At 47.0% G+C, this 12,976-nt stretch overlaps 1 protein-coding gene across 8 annotated transcripts in view; it reads left to right on the top strand.

The window, feature by feature from the left end:
- Window positions 1-12,976, top strand: part of arhgap36 (Rho GTPase activating protein 36) — a 79,634-nt gene that overhangs the window by 1,737 nt on the left and 64,921 nt on the right. For 2 of the 8 annotated variants that reach the window (XM_061913466.1, XM_061913465.1), the window contains exon 2: window positions 4,006-4,150. The exons of 1 other annotated variant lie outside the window; for it this stretch is intronic. In XM_061913466.1, coding sequence (XP_061769450.1) covers window positions 4,006-4,150 — 145 coding nt within the window. 5 more of the 8 variants (XM_061913469.1, XM_061913472.1, XM_061913470.1 and 2 more) reach the window with 5 other exon arrangements.

Raw genomic sequence — 12,976 nt, 5'->3', positions numbered from 1 at the left:
TATCTCAGCTGCATTTGGGCGGAAGGCGGGGTACACCCTGGAAAGGTCGCCACAAGTCGCAGGGCCAACACAGATAGACAGACAACATTCACACTCACATTCACACACTAGGGCCAATTTAGTGTTGCCAATCAACCTATCCCCAGGTGCATGTCTTTGGAAGTGGGAGGAAGCCGGAGTACCTGAAGGGAACCCACGCAGTCACGGGGAGAACATCCAAACTCCACACAGAAAAATCCAGAGCCTGGGATTGAACTCAGGACCTTCGTATTGTAAGGCACGTGCACTACACGCTGTTCTACCATGCTGCACGTGATTTATTTTTTAAAAATTCATTAAGTAATAAAAAACTAAAAAATCATCTGTAATGTACTGTACTTTTGCTCAACACATTGTTGATGCAATTCTGGCAGAAATTACAGCCTCAAGTCTTTCTGAATACGATGCCACAAGTTTTGCACGCCTACTGTATCTTTGGGCAGTTTCACATCACAGCCACTAGGGGGGCATACTTGCATGGTAGCCATGGATTGTGTTCTGACAATACCTGATAACATGACAAAAACATGTCTAGAAGAGTCTATAGTGTGTTGGACCATGGGCTCATGGGATAGTATCTCATGGCTGCCTATTATCTGGTGTCGCCTTGCACCTGTATCAGGTTTCGTGAGGTTTCCAGTGGAAAAGCTAAAGCTGCTCAGAAACTTTAAAACACAACACTGCTAAAAGGCCAAGCTATTGTTTGTTCCATCCATCATCCATCCATCATCTTCCGCTTATCCGAGGTCGGGTCGCGGGGGCAACAGCCTAAGCAGGGAAACCCAGACTTCCCTCTCCCCAGCCACTTCGTCTAGTTCTTCCCGGGGGATCCCGAGGCGTTCCCAGGCCAGCCGGGAGACATAGTCTTCCCAACGTGTCCTGGGTCTTCCCCGTGGCCTCCTACCGGTTGGACGTGCCCTAAACACCTCCCTAGGGAGGCGTTCGGGTGGCATCCTGACCAGATGCCCGAACCACCTCATCTGGCTCCTCTCGATGTGAAGGAGCAGCGGCTTTACTTTGAGTTCCTCCCGGATGGCAGAGCTTCTCACCCTATCTCTAAGGGAGAGCCCCGCCACACGGCGGAGGAAACTCATTTCGGCCGCTTGTACCCGTGATCTTATCCTTTCGGTCATGACCCAAAGCTCATGACCATAGGTGAGGATGGGAACGTAGATCGACCGGTAAATTGAGAGCTTTGCCTTCCGGCTCAGCTCCTTCTTCACCACAACGGATCGGTACAACGTCCGCATTACTGAAGACGCCGCACCGATCCGCCTGTCGATCTCACGATCCACTCTTCCCTCACTCGTGAATAAGACTCCTAGGTACTTGAACTCCTCCACTTGGGGCAGGGTCTCCTCCCCAACCCGGAGATGGCACTCCACCCTTTTCCGGGCGAGAACCATGGACTCGGACTTGGAGGTGCTGATTCTCATTCCGGTCGCTTCACACTCGGCTGCGAACTGATCCAGCGAGAGCTGAAGATCCCGGTCAGATGAAGCCATCAGGACCACATCATCTGCAAAAAGCAGAGACCTAATCCTGCGGCTACCAAACCGGAACCCCTCAACGCCTTGACTGCGCCTGGAAATTCTGTCCATAAAAGTTATGAACAGAATGGGTGACAAAGGACAGCCTTGGCGGAGTCCAACCCTCACTGGAAACGTGTTCGACTTACTGCCGGCAATGCGAACCAAGCTCTGGCACTGATCGTACAGGGAACGGACCGCCACAATAAGACAGTCCGATACCCCATACTCTCTTAGCACTCCCCACAGGACTTTCCGAGGGACACGGTCGAATGCCTTCTCCAAGTCCACAAAGCACATGTAGACTGGTTGGGCAAACTCCCATGCACCCTCAAGAACCCTGCCGAGAGTATAGAGCTGGTCCACAGTTCCACGACCAGGACGAAAACCACACTGTTCCTCCTGAATCCGAGGTTCGACTATCCGACGTAGCCTCCTCTCCAGTACACCTGAATAAACCTTACCGGGAAGGCTGAGGAGTTTGATCCCACGATAGTTGGAACACACCCTCCGGTCCCCCTTCTTAAAGAGAGGAACCACCACCCCGGTCTGCCAATCCAGAGGTACCGCCCCCGATGTCCACGCGATGCTGCAAAGTCTTGTCAACCAAGACAGCCCCACAGCATCCAGAGCCTTAAGGAACTCCGGACGGATCTCGTCCACCCCTGGGGCCTTGCCACCGAGGAGCTTTTTAACTACCTCAGCGACCTCAGCGACCTCAGCCCCAGAAATAGGAGAGTCCACCACAGATTCCCCAGGCACTGCTTCCTCATAGGAAGACGTGTTGGTGGGATTGAGGAGGTCTTCGAAGTATTCCTTCCACCTATCCACAACATCCGCAGTCGAGGTCAGCAGAACACCATCCGCACCATACACGGTGTTGATAGTGCACTGCTTCCCCTTCCTGAGGCGGCGGACGGTGGTCCAGAATCGCTTCGAAGCCGTCCGGAAGTCGTTTTCCATGGTTTCCCCGAACTCTTCCCATGTCCGAGTTTTTGCCTCCGCGACCGCTGAAGCTGCACACCGCTTGGCCTGTCGGTACCTGTCCACTGCCTCCGGAGTCCTATGAGCCAAAAGGACCCGATAGGACTCCTTCTTCAGCTTGACGGCATCCCTCACCGCTGGTATCCACCAAGGGGTTATAGGATTGCCACCCCGACAGGCACCAACTACCTTGCGGCCACAGCTCCGATCTGCCGCCTCTACAATAGAGGTGCGGAACATGGTCCACTCGGACTCAATGTCCAGCACCTCCCTCGTGACATGTTCAAAGTTCTTCCGGAGGTGGGAATTGAAACTTTGTCTGACAGGAGACTCTGCCAGACGTTCCCAGCAGACCCTCACAATGCGTTTGGGCCTCCCAGGTCTGTCCGGCATCCTCCCCCACCATCGCAGCCAACTCACCACCAGGTGGTGATCGGTAGAAAGCTCCGCCCCTCTCTTCACCCGAGTGTCCAAAACATGAGGCCGCAAATCCGATGACACAACTACAAGGTCGATCATGGAACTGCGGCCTAGGGTGTCCTGGTGCCAAGTGCACATATGGACACCCTTATGTTTGAACATGGTGTTTGTTATCGACAAACTGTGACGAGCACAAAAGTCCAATAACAAAACACCACTCGGGTTCAGATCCGGGCGGCCATTCTTCCCAATCACGCCTCTCCAGGTTTCACTGTCGTTACCAACATGAGCGTTGAAGTCTCCCAGTAGGACAAGGGAATCACCCGGGGGAGCACTTTCCAGTACTCCCTCGAGTGTTCCCAAAAAGGGTGGGTACTCTGAACTGCTGTTTGGTGCAAAAGCACAAACAACAGTCAGGACCCGTCCCCCCACCCGAAGGCGGGGGGAGGCTACCCTTTCGTCCACCGGGTTGAACTCGAACGTACAGGCTTTGAGCCGGGGGGAAACAAGAATTGCCACCCCAGCCCGTCGCCTCTCACTGCCGGCAACGCCAGAGTGGAAGAGGGTCCAATCCCTCTCGAGAGAAGTGGTTCCAGAGCCCTTGCTGTGCGTCGAAGTGAGTCCGACTATATCCAGCCGGAATTTCTCGACTTCGCGCACTAGCTCAGGCTCTTTCCCCCCCAGTGACGTGACGTTCCACGTCCCACGAGCTAGCTTCTGTAGCTGAGGATCGGACCGCCAAGTGCCCTGCCTTCGGCTGTCGCCCAGCTCACAATGCACCCGACCTCTATGGCCCCTGCTATGGGTGGTGAGCCCATTGGAGGGGTGACCCACGTTGCCTCTTCGGGCTGTGCCCGGCCGGGCCCCATGGTAACAGGCCCGGCCACCAGGCGCTCGCCATCGTGCCCCACCTCCGGGCCTGGCTCCAGAGGGGGGCCCCGGTGACCCGCGTCCGGGCGAGGGAAATCTGGGTCCATGATTTTTCATCTTCATAAAGGTCTTCGAGCTGCTCTTTGTCTGATCCCTCACCTAGAACCTGTTTGCCTTGGGAGACCCTACCAGGGGGCTTTATGCCCCCGGACAACATAGCTCCTAGGATCATTGGGACACGCAAACTCCTCTACCACGATAAGGTTGCAGCTCAGAGAGGAGCTATTGTTTGTTCATCGAAACTAAAGGTAAGACACTTGGATTTGGAAATGTTTAAAACGTTTTTTTTTTTTTTTTAATACATGGGTTAGTGGATGTGCCTCACAATACGAAGGTCTTTGGTACGATCTCCAGGCTTGGAGTCTTTCTGTGTGGAGTTTGCATGTTCTCCCTGTGACTGGGTGGGTTCCCTCCGGTACTCCGGCTTCCTGCCACCTCCAAAGACATGCACCTGGGGATAGGTTGATTGGCAACACTAAATTGGTCCTAGTGTGTGAATGTGAGTGTGAATGTTGTCTATCTGTGTTGGCCCTGCGATGAGGTGGCGACTTGTCCAGGGTGTACCCCTCCTACTGCCCGAATCGAGCTAAGATAGGCTCCAGCACCCCCTGTCCCCCGAAAGGGACAATTGGTAGAAAATGGATGGATGAATGGACTTTGGGCCATACTTGCCAACCCCTACCAATTTTCCCGGGAGACTCCTGAATTTCAGTGCCCCTCCCGAAAATCTCCTAGAGCAACCATTCTCCCGAATTTCTCCTGATTTCCACCCAGACAACAATATTGGGAGCGTGCCTTTAAGGCCCTGCTTTTAGCTTCCTTTCTCACCTGAAACCTTCACCCCTTAACATGCGAACCTGAGTGATGACAGCCTGTCGTCACGTCCGCTTTTTCCTCCGTACAAAAAATGTGCCGGCGCAGTCACATAACATCTACGGCTTTTCACACACACACACATAAATTAATGCAAAAGCATACTTGGTCAACAGCCATACATGTCACACTGAGGGTGGCCTTATAAACAACTTTAACACTGTTCCAAATATACGCCACACTGTAAACCCACACCAAACAAGAATGACAAACACATTTCGGGAGAACATCCGCACTGTAACACAACTTAAACACAACAAAACAAATACCCATAATCTCTTGCAGCTCTAACTCTTCCGGGACGCTACAATATACGCCCCCCGCCCCAAAATCTCCCGAATTCAGAGGTCTCAAGGTTGGCGAGTAGGCTTTGGGCTGAATGCTAACTTAGGCGTGCTAACAGTTGCTGGCTTCATAAAATGCCTCTCACGATAGATACAAAACAGTTCTGACATTTTAGATGGGAACTCCTTTCCATGATCGATACTTAAGACTGTCCACTTGTGAGACAAGCCTGACCTTGCAGTCCTCTGTGACTTGTTATCAAGCGTCCCTCCACTCTTGGCTGCATGTTGTGTCTTACAATACCCCACAAATTCCAGAAAAAGAGAGTGTTACTTTAGGAATGATGTTGGGACAGGAGTAAAAGTTTTTGTGTGACTATGAAGACTCTCAAGGTTCCAAGGGTTGCAGAGATTTGATTGAATTTGATCCTTCTCCAAGATAACTTCTGATTATTCGAAGTCCATCAAAGAGGGTTAATGTGGCTCTGATGTTTATGTCTCCTGTCCCAAGATGGACCAAAAGGCCCTCAATCAAGTCTATGCAAAGAACCTGCTGTTGTCCTCCCTCCCTTCGGATGGTGTTGCATGTCAACTTGTCGTCAGAGGATGCGGGTGCCCCCATCAAAGCATCTCATGTGGCATTTTCCGCTTCCTCTCTGCTCCCTATGGACAAAACCCCTCTTGCCCCCAAAAGGGGTACCGGCATTCCAGCACTGCTTTTAGGTTGGCTGTGTGAGCACCTGTCGGCCATGACAATTTTTCAGACCTCGTTGTGTCTGTTCATTAGGATAATTGTGTGCAGAGGTCTCAAGGTTGGGACACGCAAGGTTGTAGTTGTTGTGTTCACGAGTCCATAGCATAGTCACACACATGTTATTAGTTTAAAGGAATGAAGCTTGTGATGTGGAAAACCATTGCATAACACAGCAGATACTGTACAGCAGTTTGTGCTTGTAGACACATAGTCTACATTAAAGCCACATGTTCATATGTCACTGTCACAAGGAACGAGTCAAAGCACATCCGTATGTAGTCTTCTTAGAATTGTCTGCGCTTGGAATTGTTACGGCGCAATATGGTGGACCTTTAGCTGTTTGGGTAGAGAAGGTCTGCTGGTGAAGGTGGCGACGGTGGCTTTGGGTGTGAACGTCCTGTTTAGAGAAGTCGAGGTAGAGACTGCCGATATCCCCGCTGCAATCTTATTTTCAGCGTTGGCATTTCCTCCTTTGGCCAGCCCACCCCGACACACACACACACACACACACACACACACACACACACACACACACGCACTCATACTGGTTATCATTATGACTTGTGGGGACCACCCTTTTTACAGGTTGTGGAGGCATAACAAAATAGGTAAAATGGTCACTGCCCAGTTAGTTCATACACGTCTTTAAATCTCTGGATTGATGAAGTAATGCGTTGATCATTCTTACTGGAGACCCCGGGGAAAAAGAGTTAATAAGGTTCTTGCGGACCGAATTTAAATAATTTTGCATAATTCACACAAATTTGTAGTTAACCTTAACCCTAACCCTACATGTGTTATGGGCCAAAGCTTAAAAATTACTTCGGCATCTTCAGAATGGATCTGACTATCATTTAAAAAGGTTTCCCTTCAGGGGACCTGTTATTTTGTCCCCATACCGTCAGAGGTCCCCTAAAGGTGACTGTGTAAACAGAGCGATGTCCCCATTAAGTAAGCATTGCCAGAACACACACACACACACACACACATGCACAAGTCCTCTATGAGCTGTGCAGAAAAGCGATGCTAGTATGTGGAGGGTCTAATGATGGCGGATTTGATCCAATGGGTGGATTGGCTATGTGAGTAAGAAGATGTCTAGCTTCCAGTCAATCATGGTGGTGGATGGGGGTGGTAGCATCATACTCTGGGGCTGCACTAGTTCTGCTGGAACTAGGTTCAGAGAGGGAAAACATCTATTCCTACTTTTATTTGACACATACTTGCCAACCTTGAGACTTCCCATTTCGGGAATACTTGACTTTCAGTGAATTCTAGCTATATATATATTTATTTTATCGTATATATGAATAAAATAAATTGTTGGAATTTCCGACGGCATCTATCAAATACACAGTAATAAAAACACAGTTGTTCTACTAACTGTATTGTGCTTGCTGGTTACTTAAAAAACACAACACTTACCTTTCACTATTTGAGTAACCTTTGTTCTGTCACTTGCGTATTGGCGAGCGATCTCCGAATCCGGGAGCATAACTTTTACGGGTTTGTTGTAGACATCTGCAAATGAGAACGGGATGTTGCTTCCAGCTATCAGCATAGCCATGGCTATGTTGATAGCCATGTTTGTCTCAGCATAAGATACACCATCGGGTCTTCATTTTGCGAGGTGAACCATAATACTGGGTTGTGAACGATGCTGCGCTGCGGACACTTCGTGCTTCGCTGACCGTTCATGACTGAATATATCCGTTCACCGTGTTCAAGAGGTCTGTTCTAAATTTACAGGCAACATACCCCTTCCCCTTCGAACTCTCCTGGATAAACTGAAATTCTTGTTTCCATTCATTTGGAACTTGCAAGCGTATTTCTTCATTTTGCTCGTCGACGGTGTAATATATTGGGTTGGAGTCAATAACCAGGCGATGTGATGAAGTTACATCTCTTTACTGTGGACTTCAGAACAGACTCCCTAATGCATATGTTCCTTGACTGCACTTAAATGTAGAATATATTTATATTATTCATATATTGTATATATAATATATTATATATATTATATTATTTATTATTATCATTGTTTATTGTGAGCAAACTGTGGTGCTGAATATCCCCCAGGGATCAATAAAGTACATTCTATTTTATTCTTTGTACAGTAGATGGCAGTATTGTCCTGTTTAAGAGGGTCACAACATTGCTGAGTCGGTTCTTATGGAGCTAGAGGGGGCGTGGCCTCCAGCTCCGCCTGAATCTCGGGAGATTTTCGGAGGGTTCGAAGGGTTAGTGTGTCTCCCTCACAATACAAAGATCCTGAGTAGTCAGGGTTCAATCCCGATATTTCTGTGTGGAGTTTTCATGTCCTCCCTGTGGCTGCGTGGGTTCCCTCCGGGTACTCCCGCTGCCCCCCACCTCCAAAAAACATGCACCTGGGGATAGGTTGATTGGCAACACTAAATGGTCCCTAGTGTGTGAATGTGAGTGTGAATGTTGTCTGTCTATCTGTGTTGGCCCTGCGATGAGGTGGCGACTTGTCCAGGGTGAACGCCGCCTTCTGCCCGATTGTAGCTGAGCTAGGCACCAGCGCCCACCACGACCCCAAAGGGAATAAGCGGTAGAGGTAGAAAATGGATGGATGGATGGATGAAGGTGGCCGTACAAACTTCAAAACCGACAAAATACATCATTAACGTCCCATAATCTGTACAATAACCAAACTGTGGCGTCTTTGTTATTGTAAGAATTAACCCTGAGGAACTCTTTCTAGTGGAGTAACACATCGATGTGCTAAGGAATTAACTGTAGAAACTATACACGGCAAGAGATAAGCTAGCTTCTACGTCAGCACAAAACAAGTTTGAGTTTGTAATGCACAACACAATGCGATAAGAAACCAATCTGTATTGACTGAAAAACATGAACAATCATACTACAGTATATTTAAAGTATTAGCCCACATTTCATGTTTTGTTTGTACACAACTGGACAGACAGCACATGACTTGCTGCATGTATCATGATCAATATAAAGTGTGACTCACTCGATTTCCAAAGACATGCACCTGGGGATAGGTTGATTGGCAACACTCAATTGGCCCTAGTGTGTGAATGTTGTCTGTCAATCTGAGTTGGCCCTGCAATGAGGTGGCGACTTGTCCAGGGTGTACCCCGTCTTCCGTCCAAATGCAGCTGAGATAGGCTCCAGCACCTTCCGCGACCCCGAAAGGGACAAACTGTACAAAATAGATGGATGGACGGATAGGTTTCTGGTTATGTTAAGCCAGCAGGGAAGGCCTTGCTGGCCCTGATGACAGACCACTGCTTCCCCGGATAATTTTTGGTAGAAACAAACTTTATTTACCTGAAAAGGGCTTTATAACATTATCACCACAATGTGTAGGTAAGACATAATTATCTTGCTAATTACTATATTTACACAATATTAATTGACCATGAATTGATTAACGTGGACCCCGACTTAAACAAGTTGAAAAACTTATTCGGGTGTTACCATTTAGTGGTGAATTGTACGGAATATGTACTGTACTGTGCAATCTACTAATAAAAGTATCAATCAAAAAAAAAGTGTGTTGACCCTTTTTCAGTGAATAGTACTGTAAATCTATACTGCTATACAAGCTGTACACTGACTACTCTCAAGTATATTCATGTTTTCTTTTTATAGTGTTATGCCTTGACAAGGTATACTGTAGTATAGTGAAATTGCTTGCTCAAAAGTGAAGGGTGTACTTACTTGTGAGGTACCTTAATTAAACAGGCAATCAAATTACATTTAACCGCTCACAAGTAAAACCAACACATGTCGTGTTCCTGAACGCCTCCCCAGCCTCTCTATGATGACATAAGCACATATTCCTATGGCGTCACATTAGTGCCAAAAATCCAAGCGCATAAAAACTGTTATCGCGCGCTGATTCTTCACTTCGTATATTCCACGCATGGAGATGCTCAGAAAAGTCCATGTCTTGACGTAATGATTGGCCCATGTTGCAGTACTCACGTTGGCCATCAGAGCACAGTGTTGTCCCACCGAGTACACGAAGGCAGCACACGTTGTACTTGTATTATTGTGTGTGTGTGCGTGTCATCCATCCTGTTTTTTAAGCAGACAGGCCGAGTCAGCACAAACGTGGGGGGTAAATATGCGATTATTTCACCTTTTGACACGGAAATGTATGGCGGCATCCTGCGGTCAAGGATGACAAGGAACAACCTGGAAGAGGATGACACTCACCCACACACAAGCAAGTATCATGGGGTTAATGGAAAAGAGGAGTGTGAGTTCAAAAAGTCAAGATTTTTCCTGTTGTAAGCACATTGGGTTGTTATGCAACACGCTTTCATTTTACTTGTAGTATTCTGCTTGTCAATCAGATAAGCACATTCTGTTAACGCTCATTAGCATACATGCTAACAAGCATGTGAAGCTTGTTGTCTGTTTGCTACTCGCTCAAATGTCCCCAGTTGCAGTATTTTTTGCCAGTTTCAAACTGCTTTTAGTAAGACTAGGACTACACCATTTTGTGAGTCGTTTGCTTTAATTTATTAAGCACCAAGAAGCACTATTGTGGAGGACACAAACGTTAGCAACACTAGCGTAGCGTCGCACTCACGTTTTTAACAGCAACATCAGGCTAGGTTATCCTATTCGAAAAACTAACTGATCAAACTGACAGCTCCCACGTCTAGAGCTGACTTCCGAGCTTTATTTTAAAATGTGTAGCGAAGCTTTCTTATTTTTGTAACAAAGTGGTGGGCTCATATTGCTAGAGGCGGAGCTTGTCACGAAGAAAGAGTTTTTTTCCTTCATTAGTTTAAAACAGGGTTTTCAAACATACAGATCCGACCCGCGAACAGGTTGTATCCGGCCCGCAGGGATGAGTTTGCTAAGTATATAAATGAGCCGAAGTTTTTTAACGAAATAAACTGCTGTTCTACATGTGTCCTCTAGATGTCACAATAGGAATCTGTTGTATCTTTGTAGAATATGCTACATATGTAAAAAAAACAACCTAAATAAACCATTTGATGTTACTGCACCAGTCGAGGAAAATGAGTAAACTACATAAATAACATCCTGTAATTTGATTTTGATATTTTTCTGTCTTGAGAGATTGAAAGTTAACACCAATGAGCCCCCGCGACCCCAAAAAGGGACTAGCGTTAGCCAATGGATGGATGCATGGATGGATGATGGATGGAGTTGACTGATGAACATTATCACATAATTTATTCAGAAAGTGTAAATAACAAATAAAGATAGAATACTATTAACCCTGACATGCAAGTTGTCCTGCGATGAGTTGGCGACTTGTCCAGGGTGTACGTCGTCTTCCGCCCAATTGTAGCTGTGATAGGCTCCGGCGCCCCCCGCAATTCCAAAGGGAATAAGCGGTAGAAAATGGATGGATGGATGTAAGTTGTCACGGCATGAACTTTGAGGCAGTTTACTGCGTAAATTGTTTTCCTGAGATGCAAAAGAATTGGACCGGACATGGCGTGAAGGTAAATACATGATTTAATTCTTACTATAAAAAACTGCAAATGAAAGGCGCGCACAAGGCGGAGACACAAACTTGGCTCGGGAGCAAAACTAACACTAAGACGTAAACTATGGGCATGAAACAAATAAACACTTACTGTGACACGAATAAACAAAAACTTACTTGGCCAAGCATGGAACGAACATGGAACTATGGCATGGAATGAGCATGAACAGAGTGATGACGCCACACTAACTACCTGGCAACTACAGGCTTAAATAGTCATATGATGATTGAAAACAGGTGCATGAGTCCAACACGTGAGACAGGTGAAACTAATGGTCGTCATGGTGACAAAACAAACAAGGATGTGTAAAAACAGGAACTAATGGAGTTTTAAACAAACAGAACATAACTAAACAAAACATGATCACAAAACATGACAAAAGTGTAAAAAAAACAACATTATGATTTGTACATTTTCAGGATGGGCTTTTCCTATTTAAACAAAGAAAACAATCTGAAGTTGTCCTTAGTTTTAAGTTATCGTGCCATGGTTTTACCAGTGGGCTTCACGGTGGCAGAGGGGTTAGTGCGTCTGCCTCACAATACGAAGTTCCTGCAGTCCTGGGTTCAAATCCAGGCTCGGGATCTTTCTGTGTGGAGTTTGCATGTTCTCCCCGTGAATGCGTGGGTTCCCTCCGGGTACTCCGGCTTCCTCCCACTTCCAAAGACATGCACCTGGGGATAGGTTGATTGGCAACACTAAATTGGCCCTAGTGTGTGAATGTGAGTGTGAATGTTGTCTGTCTATTTGTGTTGGCCCTGCGATGAGGTGGCGACTTGTCCAGGGTGTACTCTGCCTTCTGCCTGATTGTAGCTGAGATAGGCGCCGGCGCCCCCCGCGACCCCGAAAGGGAATAAGCAGTAGAAAATGGATGGATGGATGGGTTTTACCAGTCTGGCCATATTGGGAGTATATTTTTCTCCATGTGGCCCGGAGCTAAAATGAGTTTGACACCGCTGGTTTAAAAGCTGAAGATAATATTTTATTTTTTTCCATTTTGTGCTCAAAATTAGGCTTGTGGGACACATTATTCTGTTGAACTTTATTGAAAAGTAACTTTTGTACAATAGGTGATCTTGAGCCCTCTATAAAGAAGCTTTCTGCATGTTTCCATACACACGTGCAGTGCATTACTGTCTTTAATTGCCACTATCTATGTGTTGCGTTATTGCATCCATAAGGTCGAGACATGCTCATCTTCAACTCTTGCGCGCTCTCAGCGTCCTTTTTATAGCGCGTTTAGCCAGTCTTTTAATCCCCTTCATCCCTTCTTCTTTTCCTCAGATCTCCCCTTTTTCCATTCATGTATACTTTTAGTTTGTAATTCTTATAGCTCCATCATGTCTGCCACTATAGCCTCTCCTCCTCCTTCCTTGTGTTGATGTTCTCCAGCTCCGAGAACTCTCAACATGCACTCCTCCATCTTGTAATCCAACTCATTCCTCAGCACCTCCCTCCCGCCTTTTGCCCTGCCGCGCTCATTCCTCACGCTTTCCACACTCACTGCAACTTCTCATTCGGCTCCATGGGGTCAGGATAGTGTTGTGTTGAGGGATTCTATTTTTACAAGCGAAGTACATCCAGAATCCAGGTATAGTTTGTGCGCGCGCGTGTGTGTGCATGTGCATGTGTTTG

Source organism: Nerophis ophidion, linkage group LG10, assembly GCF_033978795.1.
Source record: "Nerophis ophidion isolate RoL-2023_Sa linkage group LG10, RoL_Noph_v1.0, whole genome shotgun sequence".
In the NCBI taxonomy this organism is placed as follows: domain Eukaryota; kingdom Metazoa; phylum Chordata; class Actinopteri; order Syngnathiformes; family Syngnathidae; genus Nerophis; species Nerophis ophidion.
This window is presented reverse-complemented; position numbering and strand designations above follow the sequence as displayed.